This window comes from Rhinolophus hipposideros, assembly GCF_964194185.1.
Source record: "Rhinolophus hipposideros genome assembly, chromosome: 4".
In the NCBI taxonomy this organism is placed as follows: domain Eukaryota; kingdom Metazoa; phylum Chordata; class Mammalia; order Chiroptera; family Rhinolophidae; genus Rhinolophus; species Rhinolophus hipposideros.
The window spans coordinates 50,532,077-50,553,528 of NC_138050.1; the positions used below are offsets into that span (position 1 = coordinate 50,532,077).

A 21,452-nucleotide genomic window follows, 5' to 3' on the forward strand; every position below is an offset into this window, starting at 1 on the left:
GCTATTACTATATGAGAGGCTGGCTTACATTTCATTTTTGGAATCCGTCTCCTCATACTGAATTTTCCATTTCAAGGTAACCATTCCAAGCCTTACTGCAGTCTGGAAAGATGTGTGGCCGTGGACTATTGAGCCTTCAAGGAGCGAACAGCCTAGGAGAAAAACAACTTCTATTGGAAATTAGGAAACCAGGACACAAGCCTCAGTTCTGTCGGTTATTAGTTATGAGATCATGTTTCTGGGTCTCAGGAATCTTCATTGATAAAATGAAGAGATTGAAGGCAATTATTTCTAAGGTCCCTTCTAGCTCTACCAATGAAATTAAGTCCAAATGAACAGCTAGGAAAGAAATCATTCATTAGTATCTTTATGACAGCAACACGAGCTTCTTGAAGACGTTGGGCCATGTGACAGTCATCACCAGGAAGCCTCAGCGAGCACCTGACCTCTAATTCCCAGATCAGCATTCTGGCGCTTTACTGTTTCTTACAAACCAGTGTGATGTAAAGAACCTAGAGAGAGCCACGAGATCCTTTTAAGTTACGTGTACATCCACCATTCTGTTCTGAAAATAAACTGAAGCTGGTTTCCTCTTATCACCTTACGCCTCTCTCCTCATCCCTGGCCCTTCTACGTACGGTATTGTACCTCTGGACAGTTGGTATTTAGAAGTCATTAGCACTTGGGCTTCTCTCCTTGGGCTTCTGCAAGTCTTCAGTTCATTGATAGTCCAAAGGTATTCACCATTATGATTATGGCAATAGAATTTCCGGTTCTTTCTACTTCCCACCCCCAACCTAAAGTAGGGACCTTATCTGTCAATGTTGTATATATCCCCAGCACATGGTACCTAATAGGCACACACAAAGGATGCATTAAATTGAGTTCATTTTCTGGGATTCTGCCTGTTAGTAGGTTTAGAGAGTTTTTTCATTGCCTGGGACACCTTTTAGAAGTCTTTTAGGGCCTATGTACTAAATAGTGACTTCAGTCAGAGAAAACATTTAGAAGGTGATGCCTTCCAGTTAACTAATTTGCATAATTAAATTTCTCCTGCATTTCTATTTGATGTGGAAGTCACCTTTATTTTCTGCTAAAGCTTGTATGGAGAGTTATTTTTATACTTTTAAACAGCTGCTGCTCTCCAGGAGGCCTGCCTTTATTTTATAGCAAGCAGGCTCTCTACAATTCACAGGCTGGCTCACATCTGAAACTGTCAAGCCCTCTCAGAACAGGGTAGGGCAGGACAGGTCCATCCATTATGTCTTTGAAGGGATTTCTTTCCATATTGAATCTAGTTGCGAACCCCATATGTACCTAACACCGCAACTGTGGGTATGAAAACGTGTAGGAGGAAGAAAATAAGACTTGTTCAGAGGACAATTGGAAGACCATGTTGTTTAAATGTTTTTAAGATGTGGTATATTACAGACATATTCACTGCATCCTTAGTTATGGTAGGAAAAGACTAAAGTAAATATCCAATAATAAGACCCTAATAGCATGATATTCTAAACACTGGACTGCTATATGCAGCTATTAACGAGAGTGAGGTAGCTTTATCTGTACTGATGTAGAAAGACCCTGAGATAAGGGGAAAAGGCAAGAAGCAAAGAATATGTGTCATGCTTTAATTTATAACCCATAAGGAGAGAAAGCACATGCGTGCACACAGTGTACGTGGAAGGATTACCTCTGGAAGGACGTATGGGTAACTGACATTAGTGCCTGTTGCTGGGCAGAAGGAGGCTGGTGTGGGAAGAAAACTTAAATTTCACAGCATCCTCTCTTGTATGAACTAATTCTTTTCATACAAGAATTATTTGAACTATTTCTTTTTCAGAAAAAATAATGCTGAATTGTCTTAAGAAAAACAATAGAGAAGGGAAGCTTTCTGTATCCTTAAGGAGTGTGTTTATTTGGCAGATAGTCATTGAGCTCCTGCGCTCTACCAGATCCTGTTGTAGGCTCTGAGATGCAGACGATGTCAGACAGGCCTGAGTGCCATGAAAACGAGACAGCAGTTACGGTGGAGAATGACTGGGGCAGAGGGTGTAGGCTGTTTTAGGAAGGGTGGCTGGAGAAAGTCCCTCGGAAAAGATAGCATTTGGGCTGAATTGTGAGTGATGGGAAGCCAGCTGTGTGGAGGACCAGGGTGGAGCAGCAGAGTTCCAGGGTGAGAACAGTAAATGGGGAGTAATTCAGGAAAGCCTCAGAACAGACGTGGGCTGTGTTTCATGTGTGGGTTAAGTGGAAACCAGAGCCCAATGGATTAACCTGGAATGAAGACAGAGGCCTGACTGAAGGAGAAGATGTCATGGGGAAGTATTGGGAATTAAGTTTAGGTCAGTAGGATAAAGCCAGAGCAGCACAGGACCCTGAGGGCTAGGGATTCTGCCAGCTTCTTTACATTCTCGTACCTTGTGAGGACATGCGCAGATATGTTATACGCATCATGTCGTTAATTCTTATCCTGCGATTCCATTCCCTCTGTCTAGGTAGAAATTGGATTTGAACAGAGAATGCAGGGGAGGGGTAAAGGAAGACTTTTCTCTCCCTGACTTTGAGAAAGGTTCATATCCTGTTTAAAAAGGAAAGGGCAATGTAAACAGCCGTAGTACATGGAAAGACAGTGTGGTTTCTGGTATAGTTTAAAGTGCGGATTTGGCAATTCTGTTGTTATTTTTTTTTTGTTTTTGAGGAACCCCCATAGCCTCCTCAACTGACTTCTCTCATCTGTAAAGTGGGGATTGTAATATCACCTCACCCACCTCACAAAATTGTCATGTTGAGAATCAAAATGAGCTAACATGTTACTTCTGTAAAGTAGAAGGTGTTAAACAGATGTTAAGTTTTTATTAGCAATGACAATGACATTGCAGGACTAATAATGCCAGTTGGACGGTCTTTGGGTAAAGATCACGTACAGTAAGTCCTCACTTAATGTTGTCAATAGATTCTGAGACTTTAGCGAAACAAAGTATAATGAAACCATTTTTACCACAGGCTAATTGATATGAACTAGAGTTAAGTTCCTACAGCGTCTCATCAATGTTATAACGAAATGATGTTATTCGAGGACCTGCTGTATTTGGGTAAAGATAGCATATTTCTACTAACCTCCTCAGAAATCAAGCTGTAGATCAGATTCCATTTCTGTACATGCTAGCATGTGGTTTTCATTCTTTTTATGTAACCTTTTTGGTACAGAAAAGGAAATTAAGTTCATCAGAAGACGTATTCTAACTCCTCATTATGGTGCCTGGCAAATATCCAAAAGACATGTTTCTTTAAACCAATGCTCTGTATTTATAACCACGCTGAGACAGGGGCTTATGTCTTTTACATAATACTTTTAACATTTTCATCTTGGCTCTGCTGTTAGTCCCTTCATGGGTTCTGCTTCAGGCTTACTGGTGTAAAATGGAGATATTTGCCTACAGAATCATCATATGCTTAAGTCCGAATTATGCATATTCTAAATGATAAATTTTATCATAACGTTATAGCATACCACTTTTTATGTCTTTGTTACATGCTTTATAAAGTATAAAGTCACTACAGCATTTTTTTAAATTTACTTTAAAGGACAGTTATTCAGTAGCTTCAAATAACCTGTCGAGAGAGAAAATTTTACCTCAAAATAGCTAAAATAATGTCATAGACTCTAAACTCAGTGCATTCTTAAAGGAGAGGAGATTCCCCCAAGGTCTTCCAAAACCTATTATCTATTATTATTTAGACAAAATTCTACCAAAATTAGTTAATATCTTTGTTTTGCTCATAGCAGAGTTGAAGCATCAAGTGCTTCAAAGATGGGTGATGGAAAATAAAGAAGTCTAGAGGAGGGTGGGAAGAATCCCCTGATGTGAGGATGAAACCGAACCGAAGTACAAATACCACCCTCCTGGCTTACTGACTGTGGAGGAAACAGCCCTGTATGTTTAAAGGGTGCTGGGAACATCAGTGCTTTGCCACACGCTATGCAAAGTTTGTAATCCTCAGTCATCAAAGAGAAGTTTCGATCTGAGGAGTGGGATTGGTGGAGGCAGCCTGTCTTCTCAGATTAGCATTTTACAATCTACAGTTACATTTTGTTATTTACATTAATACTAAAACCTCCTTTGTGTCTCTGCTCTTAGGATACCAGATAAGAGAGGCATTGCAATCCTGAGTATTATGCTCCAAAGTCACTTCATAGGTCAGGAACTAAAATTATCTGATCATCTAATAATCTCCAGTTTGTAATTTTTACTCAGAAAGTTGCATGTGTTCTTGTACACTGACAGAGCGTTTATAGCTCTTGGAAAAGCTTCTTGCTCCTCAGTGATCGGAGTTGGCTTTATTGGTCTCGCTCTAAGCCATATGTAAAGTTAACGTGTGCTAACAAACCAATTTTTTTTTAACTTTCCAGTATGACAGGGAGGTAGCATAACGTCTTTATTCTGGATTTCTCATACAGGCTGACATAATTCCTGTTTAAATATCTGGCTGTAGTAGTCTAAAGCTGTAAGAAACAATTTAATTCTTCAGAAAGCAACACAGTTTGAATTACTGTGAAACAATGTGTGGCATGGAAGAGAAAAGAGAAGAAAATAAATGATCATTGAGATGCCTTTGTGGCTGCCATCCTTTTACTAGCCCATAATTGATTGAGCCTTTTGATGTCCATCCGTATTTTTTTTTCCTCCTTTTGGAAATTTATCTCTATTCCCACCCCACACGGTGCCTAACAGATTACTTGAGACTTTTATTTGTGATATCTCTATTTTGTTGACATTAATGAGCTTGATGCACAATATCACAAGAGAAATAGTGTTGCTATTTGGAATGTTAATGAATTGCTTGCCTGGCCAATTGCCATTGGTTCCAGTGTGTGAATATGGTGTGTGTGCGTGTGTGTGTGTGTGTGTGTGTGTGTGTGTGTAACAGAGAGCTGAGTGGCAGGGGTGGGATTGCATTTTTTTTTCCTCTTTGCAGCCAGTGACGTGAGCCGAGCCTGGAACAATCAGACTCGCTGCAAATAGGGTAGTTGAAGATGCTGGGGGAGGCTGCCTGGTGTTCGTTAAGCTAACGCGGATCCCTGCACTCCGAGCTGCTCAGGCACAACACGACAGAGCTCCTCCAGCGTTAGAGCCTTGCAGCGGTTGGAAAGTGCCTTTTTATTTCTCCAAACCCCTTCCTCAGTCACCCTTCGAAATGATTGGTGTGAATAGTGTTCAGAGTACCAGCAAGGTGCGGGTAAGGACCTCAGGTTCCGTGAAATACTCCCGGGAGGATTCTATCCGGCGGCAGCAGTCCCACCGGTCAAAGTCTATGAAAATTTCCAACTCCTCAGAGTTTTCTGCTAAGGAGACCAAGGTAAAGAAATATCCTGTTAAACCATATTGACAATGGTATGTTAGGGTAACAAAATTTGATAGTCTTTGCCAATGTCTAATGTGCAGTGACAGACTGGGAAAGTAAAGTGTATAAAATGGCTCTAAGATAATCAGGTGAGATTAGGTAGGTGAAAAGGATGGGATCTGAACTCCAGATATACAGATGGCTGTGGCCTGGGTCAGTTTTGTAAAGAGCCAGTTTGTGGAAGAAAAGGGTGAAGCAATGCTCAAAATGAGATGATTGTGGGAAAGTGTTGGTGGCACATTGATCTTGCTTTTAGTCTCTGACAGGTTGCCTTGACAAATGATTTGTCAGTGGAGTGTATTTTTAGAGCATCAGGAATACAGAGACTTTGTGTATGATTTTGTCATTCAGTTAGTTCCTCTTGCCTTCCCGTTCCTGCTCTGCTCGCAATATGTGGAGCTGATACACGGTAGGGACCTGCTCCTGTTACACTACATTCTTGGCTTGTTCAGCATCCTCAACCTCCAGTATATGTAATTGGGAAGAATGTCTTCTTTCCTGTTCCTTACATGTAAGCGTGCTAATGCTGTGCTGCTGTTAATTACCGGTCTTTTTGAGGTTGTCAGTAGGGTACCATCATATGAAATGTGAAGGGAGTGATTACGTAGTGAAATGGGCATTTACTACATGCAACATATTCTTGAGAGTCTTCCCACCACCATCTGTGTGAGCAGGGTACTCAGAAACACTCCCACTCCACAGGTTTAAAAATGGAATAATAGAATCATAAGATCACAGAACTCTAGGGCTGGAAATGTAGATGATTATGGTGGCGAGTCAGAGGTTTGATAATGTGCAGGAAAAGCTTCAGGAGGTGGACCTCAGGGTCATTTCAGTCTTCTCATGGTTATATATCCAGACCCACTGAGAGTGACATTAGGCTTTTACCCTCCCACTCCCCTTCTATGACGTTTACATTATTGAAAGACTTGGGTAATAACAGGTTCCCCTCAAGATATGGCAGGGGTGGGGGAGAAGAGGGCAAAATACATTAGTGTGACTTTAAGAATCATGTTGGTTTCCTATCCACCCCCTTAGATTATGACACAGTGGGTTCTAACCCCATCAATCACTAGCAAATTTTCTAGCTAGAATATCTTCAGCTGTAGCTCTTTCCTCCTTAGTATTTTTTTTCCAAAGCTGTAGCTTTAGGGAGAAACATGTGACTTCACAGTCCTGTTAATGTGACTTGTACGGGAATGTATTTACTGGTTTCTACAAAAACTGTTATGAGATCTCCTGTGGTGTGATGACTATTGTACCCTGCTGAGATAGACCTGGATGGCTTATTATATTGTTGAATAACTAAATTTATGTAAGCATGTATGTGATTCTCAGCACGACTCTAACACTGGCTTCTATTAAGAGTGCTAAGAAGCATCTGTAGATTTTAATATGGATTATACCCACAGTATGCTGTCAAAGGCTGTGGGGAATTAACAGACCCTCTTCAGCTACCACCAATTCCAAGTTGCAAAAGGAAAAGTCTACTTTCTTCTCTCACAGAATAGGTTCTCTTATCTGTTAGGAATATGCAAGAGAAAGCCAAGCCTTTTTTGGGCATACTGCAAACATAACAAGGAGTAACAGTATAAAAGACTACCGGTAGAATTAATTGTAGTTCATAGGCCATCACATGGTACTTTGGAGATTATAGTCAGGTGTTTTTTTTTAATTATATTTTTTAAGGCATATGTGGTCTCTAAGTTCTGGAGTGTTTATTGACGAATGTATCCAAGTCCCCAATATCTCACAAGAGATTTTTATAGGATTATATAGTCTTTCAAAATTGAACACCAGAAGTAGCTAATAGAAAATCATTAGAATAGGAAATTAGATAGATTAATCTTAATCTTTGACTAGCCATTTTTGTTCCCTAGATGAAGTAAACTGAATAACACTATAGGCGTGTACCCTAAATATAGTAGACTAAATTGTATTATAAATGTGTATAAATACCTATCAATATATATTCCTATCCACAGTGTACACGTTTTACTCCAGGGGTTAATAATCAGTTCTCATTCACCTTACTTATATCTAGTAGCACTTTTTTAGCTCTTAAATCACTATTTCTTCCTGCTAATCATGTAAATAACACTTTTTGATTATCTGACTTCGTCCAAAATGCAAGATGTCTAATCTAAGATCAGAAGAAATTACCCCTTATCAATCTCACCCCCCACAAAAGGATAATGTACCATTAACTTGTGATATGCTCCTAGATTTACTTTTGTCTCTTTGGAACTCTGTCTTTTTCTAAAATAGGTGTAATGATATTTCCCCTTGTCAGAGAGTTGGAGTTATTAGATGTTTTGTATTCCTTGAAAGCTTTCCTTTTTGTGTGTTTCTAACTTCTGCTTTTCTGTCCATTAAAAACTAAAGGTTTACTAAATATTGATTTATCTGTAGTCCTCACTTTTTATCTGGTTTATTCATTTTTGTTCTTCATTTGAAGCAAGTGTTAAAGGACTTCTGAAAGGATTAATACTGTTGCCTTTGATTTCAGCAAAATATCTTAAAGGCTTTCCTCGCTCTCACTTTGAATTCAGAAAATTGAATTTTCTAATCCTTTGTGGTGCATATTGAATATTGTTTAAGCTACTCAAACACAATTTATATGTTATTTTCTTTACAACTTGATTCTCTGTGTGGCCTTTTTGTTTTTTTTTAAGGTATTTTAAATCCTACTCTTGAGACGTCTGGATAGAGTGTGGCTTTGCCCCTTTCTAGATAATATTTTTTATAGCAAATTCTGAAGCTGATAAAATGGGCAGGACACAAATGTCAATATGTTTTAGAAGCATATTTATGCATTTTGTGGAGAGTGCATTCATTATTAAAATGTCTTCGTCAAGCCTGACTTTGATTTCAGCTGTTTATCAGTTCAGGGTCTGATATTGGAAGAGGTTCCTGACCGTGAGGGGGCAGTGCGGACCTTCCTGCTGTCAGGCTCAGCTGGCTGCTCTTCCTTTGACAGAAGTTAACATTTTGGAATCAATTTCTTGAAAGGCAAATAACTCTGGAATTTGGTGTGTGCAGTGTAAGATGATGTTGATTAAGCCTCCGTTCTGCCAAACATTTCCATATTTCTCCTCTGGATCTAGGTATACCTCAAATCTAAATTATTTTGGTGTTGCTTAATTTTTAGCTTGAATAAGTCAACTGTAGGTTTAAAACATAAATCTGTAAAAGTTCATGTTAATAATATCGCTTCTTTCCTTCCCTCTTGCCAGACCACATTATACATTATAAATTGGGAAATCTCAACCCCATGCTTTTGTTTTCTTTATGTTGTGGGTGAACACAAGCTGCATTGTTGAACTCTTGAGGTATTTTTTTAGGAATAGTATGAGACTAGAGATTGAACCAAGACTTTTTTGATTGACCATCGTCTAGATTCAGGTGAACTGTTGAAGAAATTGATTTCTTTGCCATACTGTTGAATATTGGCAAAGAAATCAATTTCTTCAACAGTGAAATGTTAGAGTGAAACCCTTGGTACTTCTTTGGGTAAGATGAAAACACTGACCATTTGTGCCCGCATAGGGCTGCATCCTGGTGGAATAGCCTGGGTTTTGTTCACTAATTAGCAGTACGCGCCTAGACGAATCACTTCTCCCTGAGACTCATCCATAAATGCAGGCATTGATAAAATGGTATCTTTGTTCTAAGCGATGTTAATTTTAGAAATATTGTGGAGGTTGGTGGGGGTTATTTCCTCTGGAAAAGGAACCTAAAGAATGAGCTATATTCAGGGAAAGTGAGTTTTACATGTATTTTGAATAAACCTCTTCCAGTGCTAGGAGATGTTAACCATAAACATGTCCAAGGTATATGGGAGTGCCTAATTCAGTGTTTCATAAAACACGTTGCAATAGTGTTGAAAGGTACGATCAACTCTATTCTCTCCGTCCTGCATAGGCTTTGCTTGTTATTTCTTTAGCATTGTTAGGTAAATGTTAATCATTTCTCTCCCTGTGAATCAAATTTATACACAAAGCAACAATACCCTTTTGCAACCTGAAGTTTTCCATGAGAGGTTTGCAGATTGTTGTCATTCGTTACTAGATCCTTTTTGTTCTTTAGACTAAGTCTAAAGCCTAGGGAAGAGATTCTGGTTCAACGGGTCGTTTATAACTGCCTATTCAAAAATGTATATTTCATACAATATGGGGAAAATCCTTAATCATAATGTGAACATTTTCCTGAAAATGGCTTTTTATATATTTTTTATTCCTAAATTGAAGAACATCTTTTAACCTCATAAATGCACCCTTTCGCTGGATCCTTTCAGCAGGACTGGATTTAAACTATTAGGGTCAGAATATCAAGAACATCTCTCTGTACTCGTTATAACTCTGGCACATGAGAGAAGCAGGGAGGAAGTGTCTTTCACAAAGTGCTTCTGGTAATGCAAAGAGAAAAGCTATTTTATCTCCAGAAGCCTATTTTTCTTTTATTGGTTCTACTGTCTTCCCACTGGAATCACTTCCTGTGGTCCAAGAAGTTGTCGACTGGAAAAACAGAATTGACTAGGTATTCCATCGCCAAAAGGATGTATTAAGGGAAAAAGAAGGATTTCTATCCAGTGTGTGCAGACATGGCAAACCACATGCACACACTGAACCAGACAAAGATGGAGGAGGAAGTTACAGAAAGGAAGAGGAAGTCACGGGGAAGGGCTCTGTTGTAAGCACAGGGTTCTTCCCGCGGGGTTTTCACACTGGCACAGAGTGTGAGGACTCCTCCCACAAGCCCGTGCTCTTCCCACAGACCCTCCAATGATGTCCGTGTTAAAATCTCGGTCATAATTTTATCAAAGTTGTGCTTTTCCCACAGGTGTGATTCTGCCAAACTAACACATTTTGATATTTTAATGCGGGCTTTACCCAAAAGAGGTCTTAAGAAGAGACCTGGCCCCTTCTGGAATGTAGTTCTACAGACTACATCATTATCAATTGTTGTTTTAACCCTCTTTTAAGACTTGAATCAGCGATGCCCCTAACCAGCGGCTTTCACTACCTTTGGTTTTATTTTGAAATTGTCAAGCTAACAAAGTGATACTGGTTTTGTTGTTGGGTTTGTTTTTTTGGGTTCCCCACTGACCCTAACTGCCCCTCTACCCCCATCCCAGCTTGTTTCTGAATTTCACCAGTACTTTTATATAAATTAATATCTTTTTTTAAGGATATACAAATGATTATTAAGGCAGTTGAATAAACTCTGCTCTTGATGGGATGACACTTGTTGACCCATGAGTATAATTAAAAGCTGATTTTCATCATCACACTGTTTACCCATTTTCACTTAATCCAAGTGTGTGGGTGGTGGTATGCTGGGTTTGAGTGTCTAAAATAACTCCCAGTGTTAATACTGCATTTTTGCTCTGCTATACTCATGCCTTTGTCTTTGAGTATATTCTTCCCGTGATGGTGTCCTAAAGTAGGTGTTTCTGAGCTTCCACACAGTATTTGAACATTGTAAAGAAAAGGCTGGTCTACGCCATCATTCTTGGCAAGCTAGTATAATACCCTTGTCAGAATCAAGGAAAGGGAAAATGAAAAAAATCTATGAAATATTGTTACAGTGACAGGTAAGGGAGAAAAAACTACTTGGACTTTTTTCATTGAAGATCCAGGGAGGTTAGTAGTGTCATGATAACTCGAAGTTAACTGTCAGGGGCTCTTGTGTGAGAATATGAATGATGACCAGATGTCTACCTTTTTCAGGATGATGCCTTTCCTTTATAGCAATCTGTTGTTAGATCATGCTTGGGTACCTGGTTTGAATTCAGGGATTGCATTCAGCTTAGGGACTAACAGGAGATTTTTGGAGAATGTTTTTTGCTTCCTCTTCCACAGTGATGGAGAAACCATGAATGGCTGGGCGAGATGGTTCCTCAGTAATTTATCATGGGAGTTACTCCTTTATCTCTAATTTTAATTAAGATTTTTGAGCGTTATTTTACCCTTTAAGCAGATTACTTTTCATTATGTTGTAAAAATCTGGTCCACCACATTCTGATGGTACAACATTTAGTGTACTGTTTGTGAACATGGATCATCTGATTTCAGTGGATTTGTTTTTCTAGGTAGATTTGTTGGAATAAATGCTTCATGTCAAAATTTTTAAGAAAGTACTGGCTGAGGCCCTCTCTTTAGATCCTAACTCATTTCATTGTATGAGGCAGTTAAATGTTAGGATAGGAGACAGTACCCAAGGCAGGCAGAGACATCTATTTATTTATTATCATCAGATTCCAATCTGAGGTGCCAAGTTTTTGTGTGATTCCAGTACAGGCACACCTTGTTTTGTTGTGCTGCACTTTATTCTGCTTCACAGATGTTGATTTTTTTTTTTTTTTTAGAGATGGGAGGCAAGACCCTCTACCAGCAAAAAGATTACAACTTGCTTTATTGCGGTGGCCTAGAACCAGACCCACAGTATCTCAGAGGTGTTGCCTGTGAATCAAATAAGATTATATGTCTGTCATGATAATCTCCTTCTGGCACCAAGGTGCAATTTAGCAGGGTCAGCTTCAGCTCTACCACTGAGGAATCCACTGGGCCTGCCGAGATGTTCACAGCAAGCAGTAGCACGTGCTTTAGACCCTGGAGCCCCAGCAGGCTCATGACAGGGGAATTAATTTCTACCCAGCTTTTTATCAGCGTTTTCTTCTAATCCAGCATAAAAAACTGGAAGGGTTGGGGCCTCTTTAACTAACTAGACCTAATAGGCAGGTGGATACAAGAAAGTGCTTTGAGAGAAGAAGCTTTTTATTGTTACTTAGCGGGATTGATAAAGTACCAACAGCATGCTGATTTTATGACAGTTTTCTTCCTCAAAACATTTTTTTTTTTTTTTTTGGAAAACAGGTAAAATAGAAAACCTCTCCAAAATACTTTTGTTATGATTGGGCACAGTTTTGAAGGAATTTTTGTATGCCTCATCAACCCCCTGCTGTGATCTCTGAGACTGTGATTAAGTGGTATTTATATGCTGCAAAAGCATAACTCGCAAAGTTTAAGGCAACAGTATGCTTTTATCTCTATGCCTAGATAAACACCACTAAAATGAGAGTAGAACTCAGATCTTCAAGAACACAGAAAACAAGACAGGGGGCCCTCAAGAGGTCAACAAAATTTGAAAAATGGAAAGCACATAGACTCGTTAGCTATTTTAGCACCCCAGAGAAATCTGAAATCCAAGTGCTTGCGTATCTGGAAGACAAGGAAAGAAATGGCTGGTTTTCCCCCACAGAACACAGAGAAGGTCTAGGAATTGAAGGCACTGGCTGCCACTGTGGCATTGGGTCAAAACAGGAATAGCCGATTAAATATTGTAAAATCAGTAACTGGACCCTCTAAATGCCCCCCCCCCCGAATCTGTATATGAAGTGACCTTACACCCCACGTCTTCTGCAACTCCTCTCTTAATTATGCAGATAGATTAATTATGCAGATAGATTAAGAGATTAATGCAGATAGAGCAAATCAGGCTCAGTTGAGGCCAGCAGAGATTCCCACATCGAAAATAGCAAGATTAAGTGAAAAGCACACACTTTTCACAATGGACAGTCTCCTCCTTCTGTCCTCACCCATGTACCTTTTCTCAGTTGTTTGGAGCAGAGAACACCTGATATCCAGTAAACAGGAAATGTAGTAGCAGAGAGGCAGAGGGAATCCCCAGGACGATGGTAAAGAGAAGTCCTGGGACAACAACTGTGCAGGAGATGGAAACCAACCAGTTTAGATTGGAGTGGGAGAATAGAGGGTCTCAAGGATGCTTCCAGCAGTGTCACTGAGAGAATCAAGTATCAGACCGGATGGAGAGATTTCCAGTTCTGCTGGAGAATATGGAGATGAATGAGAGATAGGCTCTTAGAAAATGGAGTAAACACCAAAATGAGGTGATCATCAACTCGAAAGAAAACAAAAAAGCAAATGTAGCATAATGCACACATGGCTCAGGAGCAATTCAAATCTACAAAGTCATAATAACGTAGGCACTGCAAATTGATGTACCTCCAAATTGTGATTACAGTATTATTTTAGTGGAAGGATTGTGGGTGGAGGAGAGGAGAGAGAAAGAGCCTGAGAGTAAGGGTGTATGAGTGTGTAATAGAGCTAAGTGCTTTTTTTCCAGAGTTCCACAGTTCAAAGTCAATAGTTCATAATGAAACAGAAAAAATAAAAAGAGTTGAAAAAAGTTACTTCTGAGCAGCAGAATCAGAGGTAAATCGAGGGACTGTTATGTTCATTATAAGCATTACAGTAATTTTTAATTATGAACGTGATATACATGTATTGCCTTGATAAGAATTTAAAAATGAATAGCACGGAAAATAACATACATAGGTACATAGGAGACTGGAATGATTTCCAGTGACTAGAATGGTTTTGTGTGTCTTAATTAACTTTGTGTTTAGCAAGTACCAAGTAACAGAGATATCTTTTCTTTTTAATTGCATCTTTTTCAAAACACTATATTCTAGCAGTTATGGGACTAGACAGTGTTCTGTGGCTGGCTGCTGTCAAAGTGTTCAGTCTAGAGTGCAAATGTTAGTGTAAGACTCGTCTGTTCTTGGAAAACAGTTCTTTATTTTGAGATTGTCCTTGTTACTCATTTTTATGGAATGATGGCGATAGTAGATAGTGTTTTGTTTTGTTTAAATTTATTTCCTCCCTTGGCAAAATGAAAAGCTGACAGTTCTATGTGGGTTTCCAAAATCTCTTTTGAAAATGTTCCTGTTTATGAAATCCAAAAGCCTCATTGCTACCAGATTAAATTATTTAATTTGGCTGTATTGCTTGCTTTAGATAAATTCTGTTTCCATTTGGTTTGTCTTCATTGCTTTGTCTAATGCATGGAAATGACAGAGAACAAATGCCATGCCTGGTGAGCTCTCTAAATGTCACACTCCCCCAGGGATCGTTTTTTACAAGCCATTTGTAAAAAGAACTCTGCATGTTACCTGGCAAACAGTTTTTAACCGTGTACATTAACTTTATCATCATGTCTATAGTCATTAAATATAATTGATCATTTTTCTCACATATTTAAAAAATACTGCACGTAATTTACAAGGTCACTTGGAATTTATGTTTTCCTTAATGTTCTAAAATTGTGAAGCACCCTTTATTATGTTACGTGCCTGCCACATCCCAACAAGTAAGGCTTACAACAAAAGGATCTAACAACAGATTATGGCATGTACCATCCAAAATCTTCTTTGAAAATATTGGTATTGTTATATTTTTCAAAAGCATGGCTTAGCTATCCAAATCCAGACAAGTTTTTGATGAATAAATTACAGTGCCAGAGGATTAGGGTATAAGAATTAAAAGCAAAATCAGCAGATGACTATAAATGTAATGAATTTGAAAATCATTGTGCATACATAGGTCAGAGAATAGTTACATATACTAAAGAATACTTTGGAAGTTAATTTTCACTCATATAGTAGTGGAGGTAGTGATTCACTAAGACCATAATTACATTAACTTTGTCCCTGCTCTCAGGCTCTAAGGATTACATTAAATCACATGTACAGCATGTTTTTGGACACTAGTTTGTAATGCCCACATTGATTCGAAGATGAAGGTCCTTTCGGAACCTATGTTGCAATTCTTCCATCTATACTTCAGTGAGAATACCTCTTCTATGTGGGATACATACCCTCTTCCCAGGAGGGTTTTGACATAGTAATAGCGTTTCCCTTTTGGGAAGGACAAAGAAGACAGTGTAAAGTAGTAAATAAGAACATGGGCTCTGGAGTTATTTAGTCCTATGTTTGAGTTCCAACTTTGCCACTTAATAACTCTGTCACTGGGGTAGGGTTGCCAGATTTAGCAAATAAAAATACAGAATACCCAGTTAAATTTGAGTTTCTGATAAATAATAAATAATGTTTATTATAAATATGTCTCATGCAAAATTTGGGAGCACACTTATGCTTTAAAAAAAGTTCATTATTTATTTGAAGTTCACATTTATCGACCTAGAGAGAAAGGTAAGGCTACAAGACAAGAAAATCATTGACTCAAGGTCTTGAATTTAATTTGGGGACACAGATTCTGGCAGCAACCAGAAAAGTGTTCTCTCTGGGGATTAAGCTCAGGAGCTTTAAAAAGAAAAAGGGAAAAAAGCATTCAGGTTACATTAGTTGTCTACCAAGAATTGTGATTGGAAGGAAATTTATCTTTTACAAGTCATTGGTTTTTCATGAACTTTTTTTTCCGTTACTGGGAAAGAAACATTTTTTACTTAGTCCTTGAAAAGCACAGCTATTTAGTACGGTCCTTGAAAAGTTCTTTCTCAGCAAATAACATCTTTTTGGCAAGTGAGCAAGGTCAGTGCATTTAGTTTATCCAACAAGATGGAGTCCAGAGTACAAGATGGCGTCACCGTGGTCATTTCTTTTCATACATTTGACTGGGCATCTTGCATTTGATCTGACAACCGACAACCTACAGCAAGTAGCAATCTGCCTAATCCCAGTTTGGAGATCAGTGGAGTAATTCACTCTTACTTCATAGGTTATAGAAGGTTAAATGGAAATATGCACATACGTGCTCAGCTCAGAGCTCAGAACATGGTAGCACTCAATAAATTTCAACTATATAGAGGGTGTTCCTTCACTTGTCAGACGTTCCCGCCTGACATCTCCTAAAACAGAGAGGACTCTCATTATAAAATAGTGTTAGGCATCCGGGTTTGGAATTCTGTGCCACATTCAAAGATCCTTGAAAGAATAGTGTACTAGTTGCAGTGGTGAGAGACTGTGTACTCTTGTCTTTCTAAATTTTGGAAGAAGGGTTATATGGCAGACGCTAGTTTGTGTGCCCGGAAGTGCAGACAGGAAGTGAAAGCCTAGACTTTTTTTAAGGAAAAAAATGTTAAGGAAGAAATTTAAAAGACTTTGGAATGAAACTGCCCTATGATTCCTTTTTGTGATCTGCCACTTAATAGCACTTGACTTCACCTCTCTGCACCCCATTTTCCTCATCTGTAAAATGGGGATAATACACGTGGGTGGTGGTGAAGAGTAAGTGATATAATACATGTACAACCCTAGGAACAGTTCCTGGCACTTGTTAACTACTCAGTAAATGTTAGTTTTTGGCATAATTTGCCCCTAATACCAAACTGCCAATTTGATTCAGATTCAAAATAAATGATTCTCCCCACGCTCAGCATATGTCTGACATGGGTTATTCATTGGCTAAGGGATGTGGAATGGACAGATTTTGGATGTTTAAATTCAAGTGTTCTGTAAAGAGGACAGGAATAAGGACAGGAGTAGACTGGGTATAACAACAGTACCTCTTTTATTTGTGTGGTGATTTAAAGAGTATAAATGTTTTCACAATGATGGTTTCATTTCATCTTCATGATTCTGTGAGGTAGGCGTTGTTATACTGTTTTGACGGATGAAGAAATCAAAGGTTAGTGTTAGTGGCCTAAAGCCACTAACAGCTGATGGAAGAGGCAGGTGTGATACAAGTCTAGTCCATTTGGACTAGGATTTCTAGTCCATTGTTCATTTTTTCTACATTTGCTGCCTCTCGTCGTAATTGTGGTATTAGGATCACTGTCCCTGAGGTCTCAACCAGTGTTTGTTTGTTTATGTCTGTCTGTTTTAAGTATGCTGTGGTCAAAACAATTAGTGAGGCATTGTGGGGACTAAAGAGAAGCAAAAGACTCGATCACCTGTGCACGGAGTTTAAAATATAGTATCATATAGAATTTTAGTTGAAAAAGTAAGCATGCATGGGGTAGGAAACATTCAAACAGTACAGAGATTATACATTGAAAATTCGCTTTCCCACCCCAGTGCCCCTTTCCAGAGACCATCACTGTCAATGGTTTCTTCTGTATCCTTTCATAAATGTTCTGTATGAGCTAACACGCGCGCATACACACACACACACTTTTTCCACAAGATGGAAAAGACGCATTAGAGCTGATGGTCCAGCTAGGTCTTATTTTTGGGGAAACACGGTATTTGCTTTTATTTTAATTACCTTATAATAATTATCTGGTAGTCTACCAGAAAATGACAGAATCATCTTTATCTGTTTGTTTGTTTTCTTATTTCTTTATTGTCTGTCCACCCCCCATTAAATCTAAGTTCTATGTCTGTGTTGTTCACCACTGGAGTTATAGTGCCTATATCTTATATCAGTACCTGACAACCTGACAGGTAGTAGAGACTAAGTAAATATTTGTTGACTGAATAGATGAATGAATGAGTGAATAGTGTTAAGAGATTTTATTTATACTATACTGTTACAAGTGTTACAACTGTTATACTATACCATTCATGTTGCAAAGGTGATTTATAGTTTTATAGTAGTTATAAAAATAAACTATTCTGTATAAATACTGATAGTATAATATATGTATAATATACAAGCTGTGATCACGAAATACAGTGAATGCTGCTGCCAAGTGCCATCCAACAGAAAGGCAGGGATCTTCAATACAGGAAGCAGCGCTTCGAACCTTAGTAATTGTGTGACAAGTTTCAGCTTGTTCAGTACAGTCAGTTGGGTGTGAGCTATGGTTGAGAGAAGGTGTGTTTGAAAGTGTGCCCTAAATCATCCCCCATCATAACAATGTTCTGTGTCACACATCACTTCTGGTATATGGCAATTTCTGTCAAATACAAACATTATGGTGTATCCTCATCCACCTTATTCACCAGATCTGGCACCATGCAACTTCTGGCTCTTCCCCAAAGTCAAAATGATTCAGGGCATCGAGGCAGCCACGACAGCGCAACTAAAGACACTCATGAAAGAGGACTTCCAGAACTGCTTCAGAAAGTGGCAAGAACATGGGATAAGTGTGTTCTAAGCAAGGGGGAGTATATTGAGGAAGATTAATTGCAACCTGTCTTTTGCTGTAATAAATTTTTATTTAAAGATTCACCATATTGTTTGATCACACCTTGTATACTATATGCTATTATAGAAAAATACATTCTTATCATTTTCTAGTAGTTATAAAAAAATACTTTCCTGTGACATCAGCATATGTTACAATAAAGTATTTGTTGTAATTTTTGTACATTAGAAAAATACAGTAATAGGAATTAAGGTATGCCATGTAGGCAGTTGGAACAGACAGATTATAAAGATTCAATGATATATTAAAGGAGAATTTGAACTACAGATCGTCAATTCATGTACACTGTGATCATAAGTTTTCTTGCTATGAACTTAGGATTATGGATTTCTTTCCCAGTGAAAACATCTTTTTTAAATAAACTAAATAACAAGTTCTGGGGCGGCCGGATGGCTTAGTTGGTTAGAGCGCGAGCTCTGAACAACAGGGCTCCCTGTTCAATTCCCACATGGGCCAGTGAGCTACGCCCTCCATCTGGCTGCCTCCGGAGGGGGCAATTAGATTGAAGAACAATGACTTGGAGCTGATGGGCCCTGGAGAAACACACTGTTCCCCAATATTGCCCAATAAAAAAAAAATTTTTAATAAAAATAATGTGTGAGCTGATATAGTCGAAAGTAAAAAAAAAGTAAGAAATTAAAGAATATGGATAGCATTGTTTGTTTTTAACTTCATAAACTGTCATTTCTGCTAAGTTTTTTAAACAAAGCATTTATTGACGTTGCAAAATTTATCACTTAATTTATTTACATTAATTTAAAGCATATATGTATATGTATAAGGTTCGACAATAAAGTTTGCAAACTTGTTGTAACAATGTTGCTAACCTTTTTTGATATCAGAGGGAATTATTCATTATGAATTTGCACCAACTGGACAAACAGTTAACCAAGTGTACTATTTGGAAGTGCTGAAAAGGTTGTGTGAAAAAGTTAGACAACCTGAACTTTTCGCCAACAATTGTTGGCTCTTGTTTAATGACAATGCTCCAGCTCACGTAGCACTGTCTATGAGGAGTTTTTAGCCAGTAAACAAATAACTGTATTGAACACCCTCCCTTATTCACCTGATCTGGCCCTCAATGTCTTCTCTCTTTACCTGAAGATAAAGGAAATATTGAAAGGATGACATTTTGATGACATTCAGGACATCAAGGGTAATATGACGACAGCTCTGATGGCCATTCCAGAAAAAGAATTCCAAAATTGCTTTGAAGGGTGGACTAGGTGCTGGTGTCAGTGCATAGCTTCCCAAGAGGAGTACTTCAAAGGCGACCATAGTGATATTCAGCAATGAGCTATGTAGGACTTTTTCTAGGACGAGTTCGCGAACTTAATTGTCAGACCTTCTTATGTCAGTATTGGGTCGTGAGTAGGGCAGTTAAAGTACTTCAGGCAGACCTGACTTCAGCTCTCCAGCTCTGTTCTATGACCTTTGGCAGGTTACTTAACCTTCATAAGCATTAACTATGTCATTTCAAAAGTGGGGATAATAATACCTCTCTCATACAATTGCTGTGAGGATTCAATGAGATTAAATGAAAGTAAATCTCAGCACAGTGACTCACATAGCGTGGCCGCATAGATAACTATCATCAGTGGACTATCAGCTCTTGAGAAATGGCTAGGTCATCATCACAAAGTCACAGAAATCTTATCAACTGAAACATCAAATATTCAGAAGTTTAAATCTCTAAATTGTAAACCAAGAAGCTCTGTTGTATCTGTTCAGTGATTCTCATTGTTTCTTCCCTACAGTTTTCTAATCACATCATTCTAATCAGAATTTCAACACTGGTATCTGGCTGGACAGCAGATGTGATTTGTCTGGCCCACAGTGGTTTTGTTGTTTTTGTTACCACCCTTGAAAACTTGTGAGCCTTGAATGGTTTGTACTTCTAGCTGCTTCTGAAAAATAGTGAGAGCTAACAGTAGTGAATGTCCATTCCTACTTGATTGAAATCAGGCCACAGCTGTGTATTACCTGCTCCTCTAAATGGAGCTTTCTTTAACTCTTGAGAGTCTCTCCCTGGGTGTCTTGACTCATTTATGTTACCTGCCTACTTTTCTAGATATTTGAGTCTTTGCTTTTTTTTTTAATGTTGCACCAGCATTGGAACTTGATATTCAAATCAGTTCATTAGAGTATGTTTACATTTTTTTAATTGAGATAATTGACATATTAGTCTGGTATACAACATAAGGATTTAATATTTATACACATTGTGAAATGATCACCACAGTAAGTGTAGTTAACACCCATCACCTTACATAGTTACCAAAAAAATTATTTTTCTTGTGATGAGGACTTTTAAAAGTCCTCTACTCTCTTAACAACTTTCAAATGTGCACTACGTTATTATTAACTATAGTCATCCTTTGTCCATTACATTCCCTGGACTTATTTAATAACTGGAAGTTTGTACCTGCTGACCCTCTTCATCCATTTCTCCCACCCCCACCCTTCTGGCAATCCCCAATCTGTTCTCTATATCTGTGAGCTTGGATTTGTTTTTGTTTCGGGGGTTATTGTTTTATTTGTTTTAGATTCACATATAAGTGAGCTCATACGGTATTTGTTTGTCTTCTTATTTCGCTTAGCATAATGCCCTCCAGGTACACCATGTTGCAAGGGGCAAGATTCCTTTTTATTATGGCACACACACTTAGGTTGTGTCCATATCTTGGCTATTGTAAGTGATGTCACAGTCAGCATAGGGTGCTCATATATCTTTTCAAGGTAGCATTTTCATTTTCTTTGTATATATACACAGAAGTGGAATTGCTGGATCATGTGGTAGTTCTAGTTTTAATTTTTTGAGGAAACTTCGTACTGTTTTTACAAAGATACATTTGTAAATTGGTGGCTGTAAATTCCCACATACAACAGTGTGCAAGGATTCCCTTTGTCCACATCCTCACCAGTGTTTCTTATTTCTTGTCTTTTTGATGATAGCCATTCCAACAGGTGTGAGGCAATACCGCATTGTGGTTTTGATTTGCATTTCCCTGATGATGTCGAGTATTTTTTCATGTGCCTGTTGGCCATCTGTATGTCTTCTTTGGAAAAATGTCTATTCAGATCCTCTGCCCATTTTTCAGTTGGACTGAGTTTGGGGGTGGGGGGGCTTA

At 38.5% G+C, this 21,452-nt stretch overlaps 1 protein-coding gene across 5 annotated transcripts in view; it reads left to right on the top strand.

The window, feature by feature from the left end:
- PSD3 (pleckstrin and Sec7 domain containing 3) overlaps nt 1–21,452 on the top strand; it is a 366,738-nt gene that overhangs the window by 237,756 nt on the left and 107,530 nt on the right. Inside the window, exon 1 of one of the 5 annotated variants that reach the window (XM_081046340.1) lies at nt 5,023–5,361. The exons of the other annotated variants lie outside the window; for them this stretch is intronic. Within the exon in view, the coding sequence (XP_080902466.1) occupies nt 5,200–5,361 (162 nt within the window). The 5' untranslated portion in view covers nt 5,023–5,199. Of the gene's footprint in view, nt 1–5,022; nt 5,362–21,452 lie in introns of those variants that run through there. 5 annotated transcript variants of the gene reach the window in all.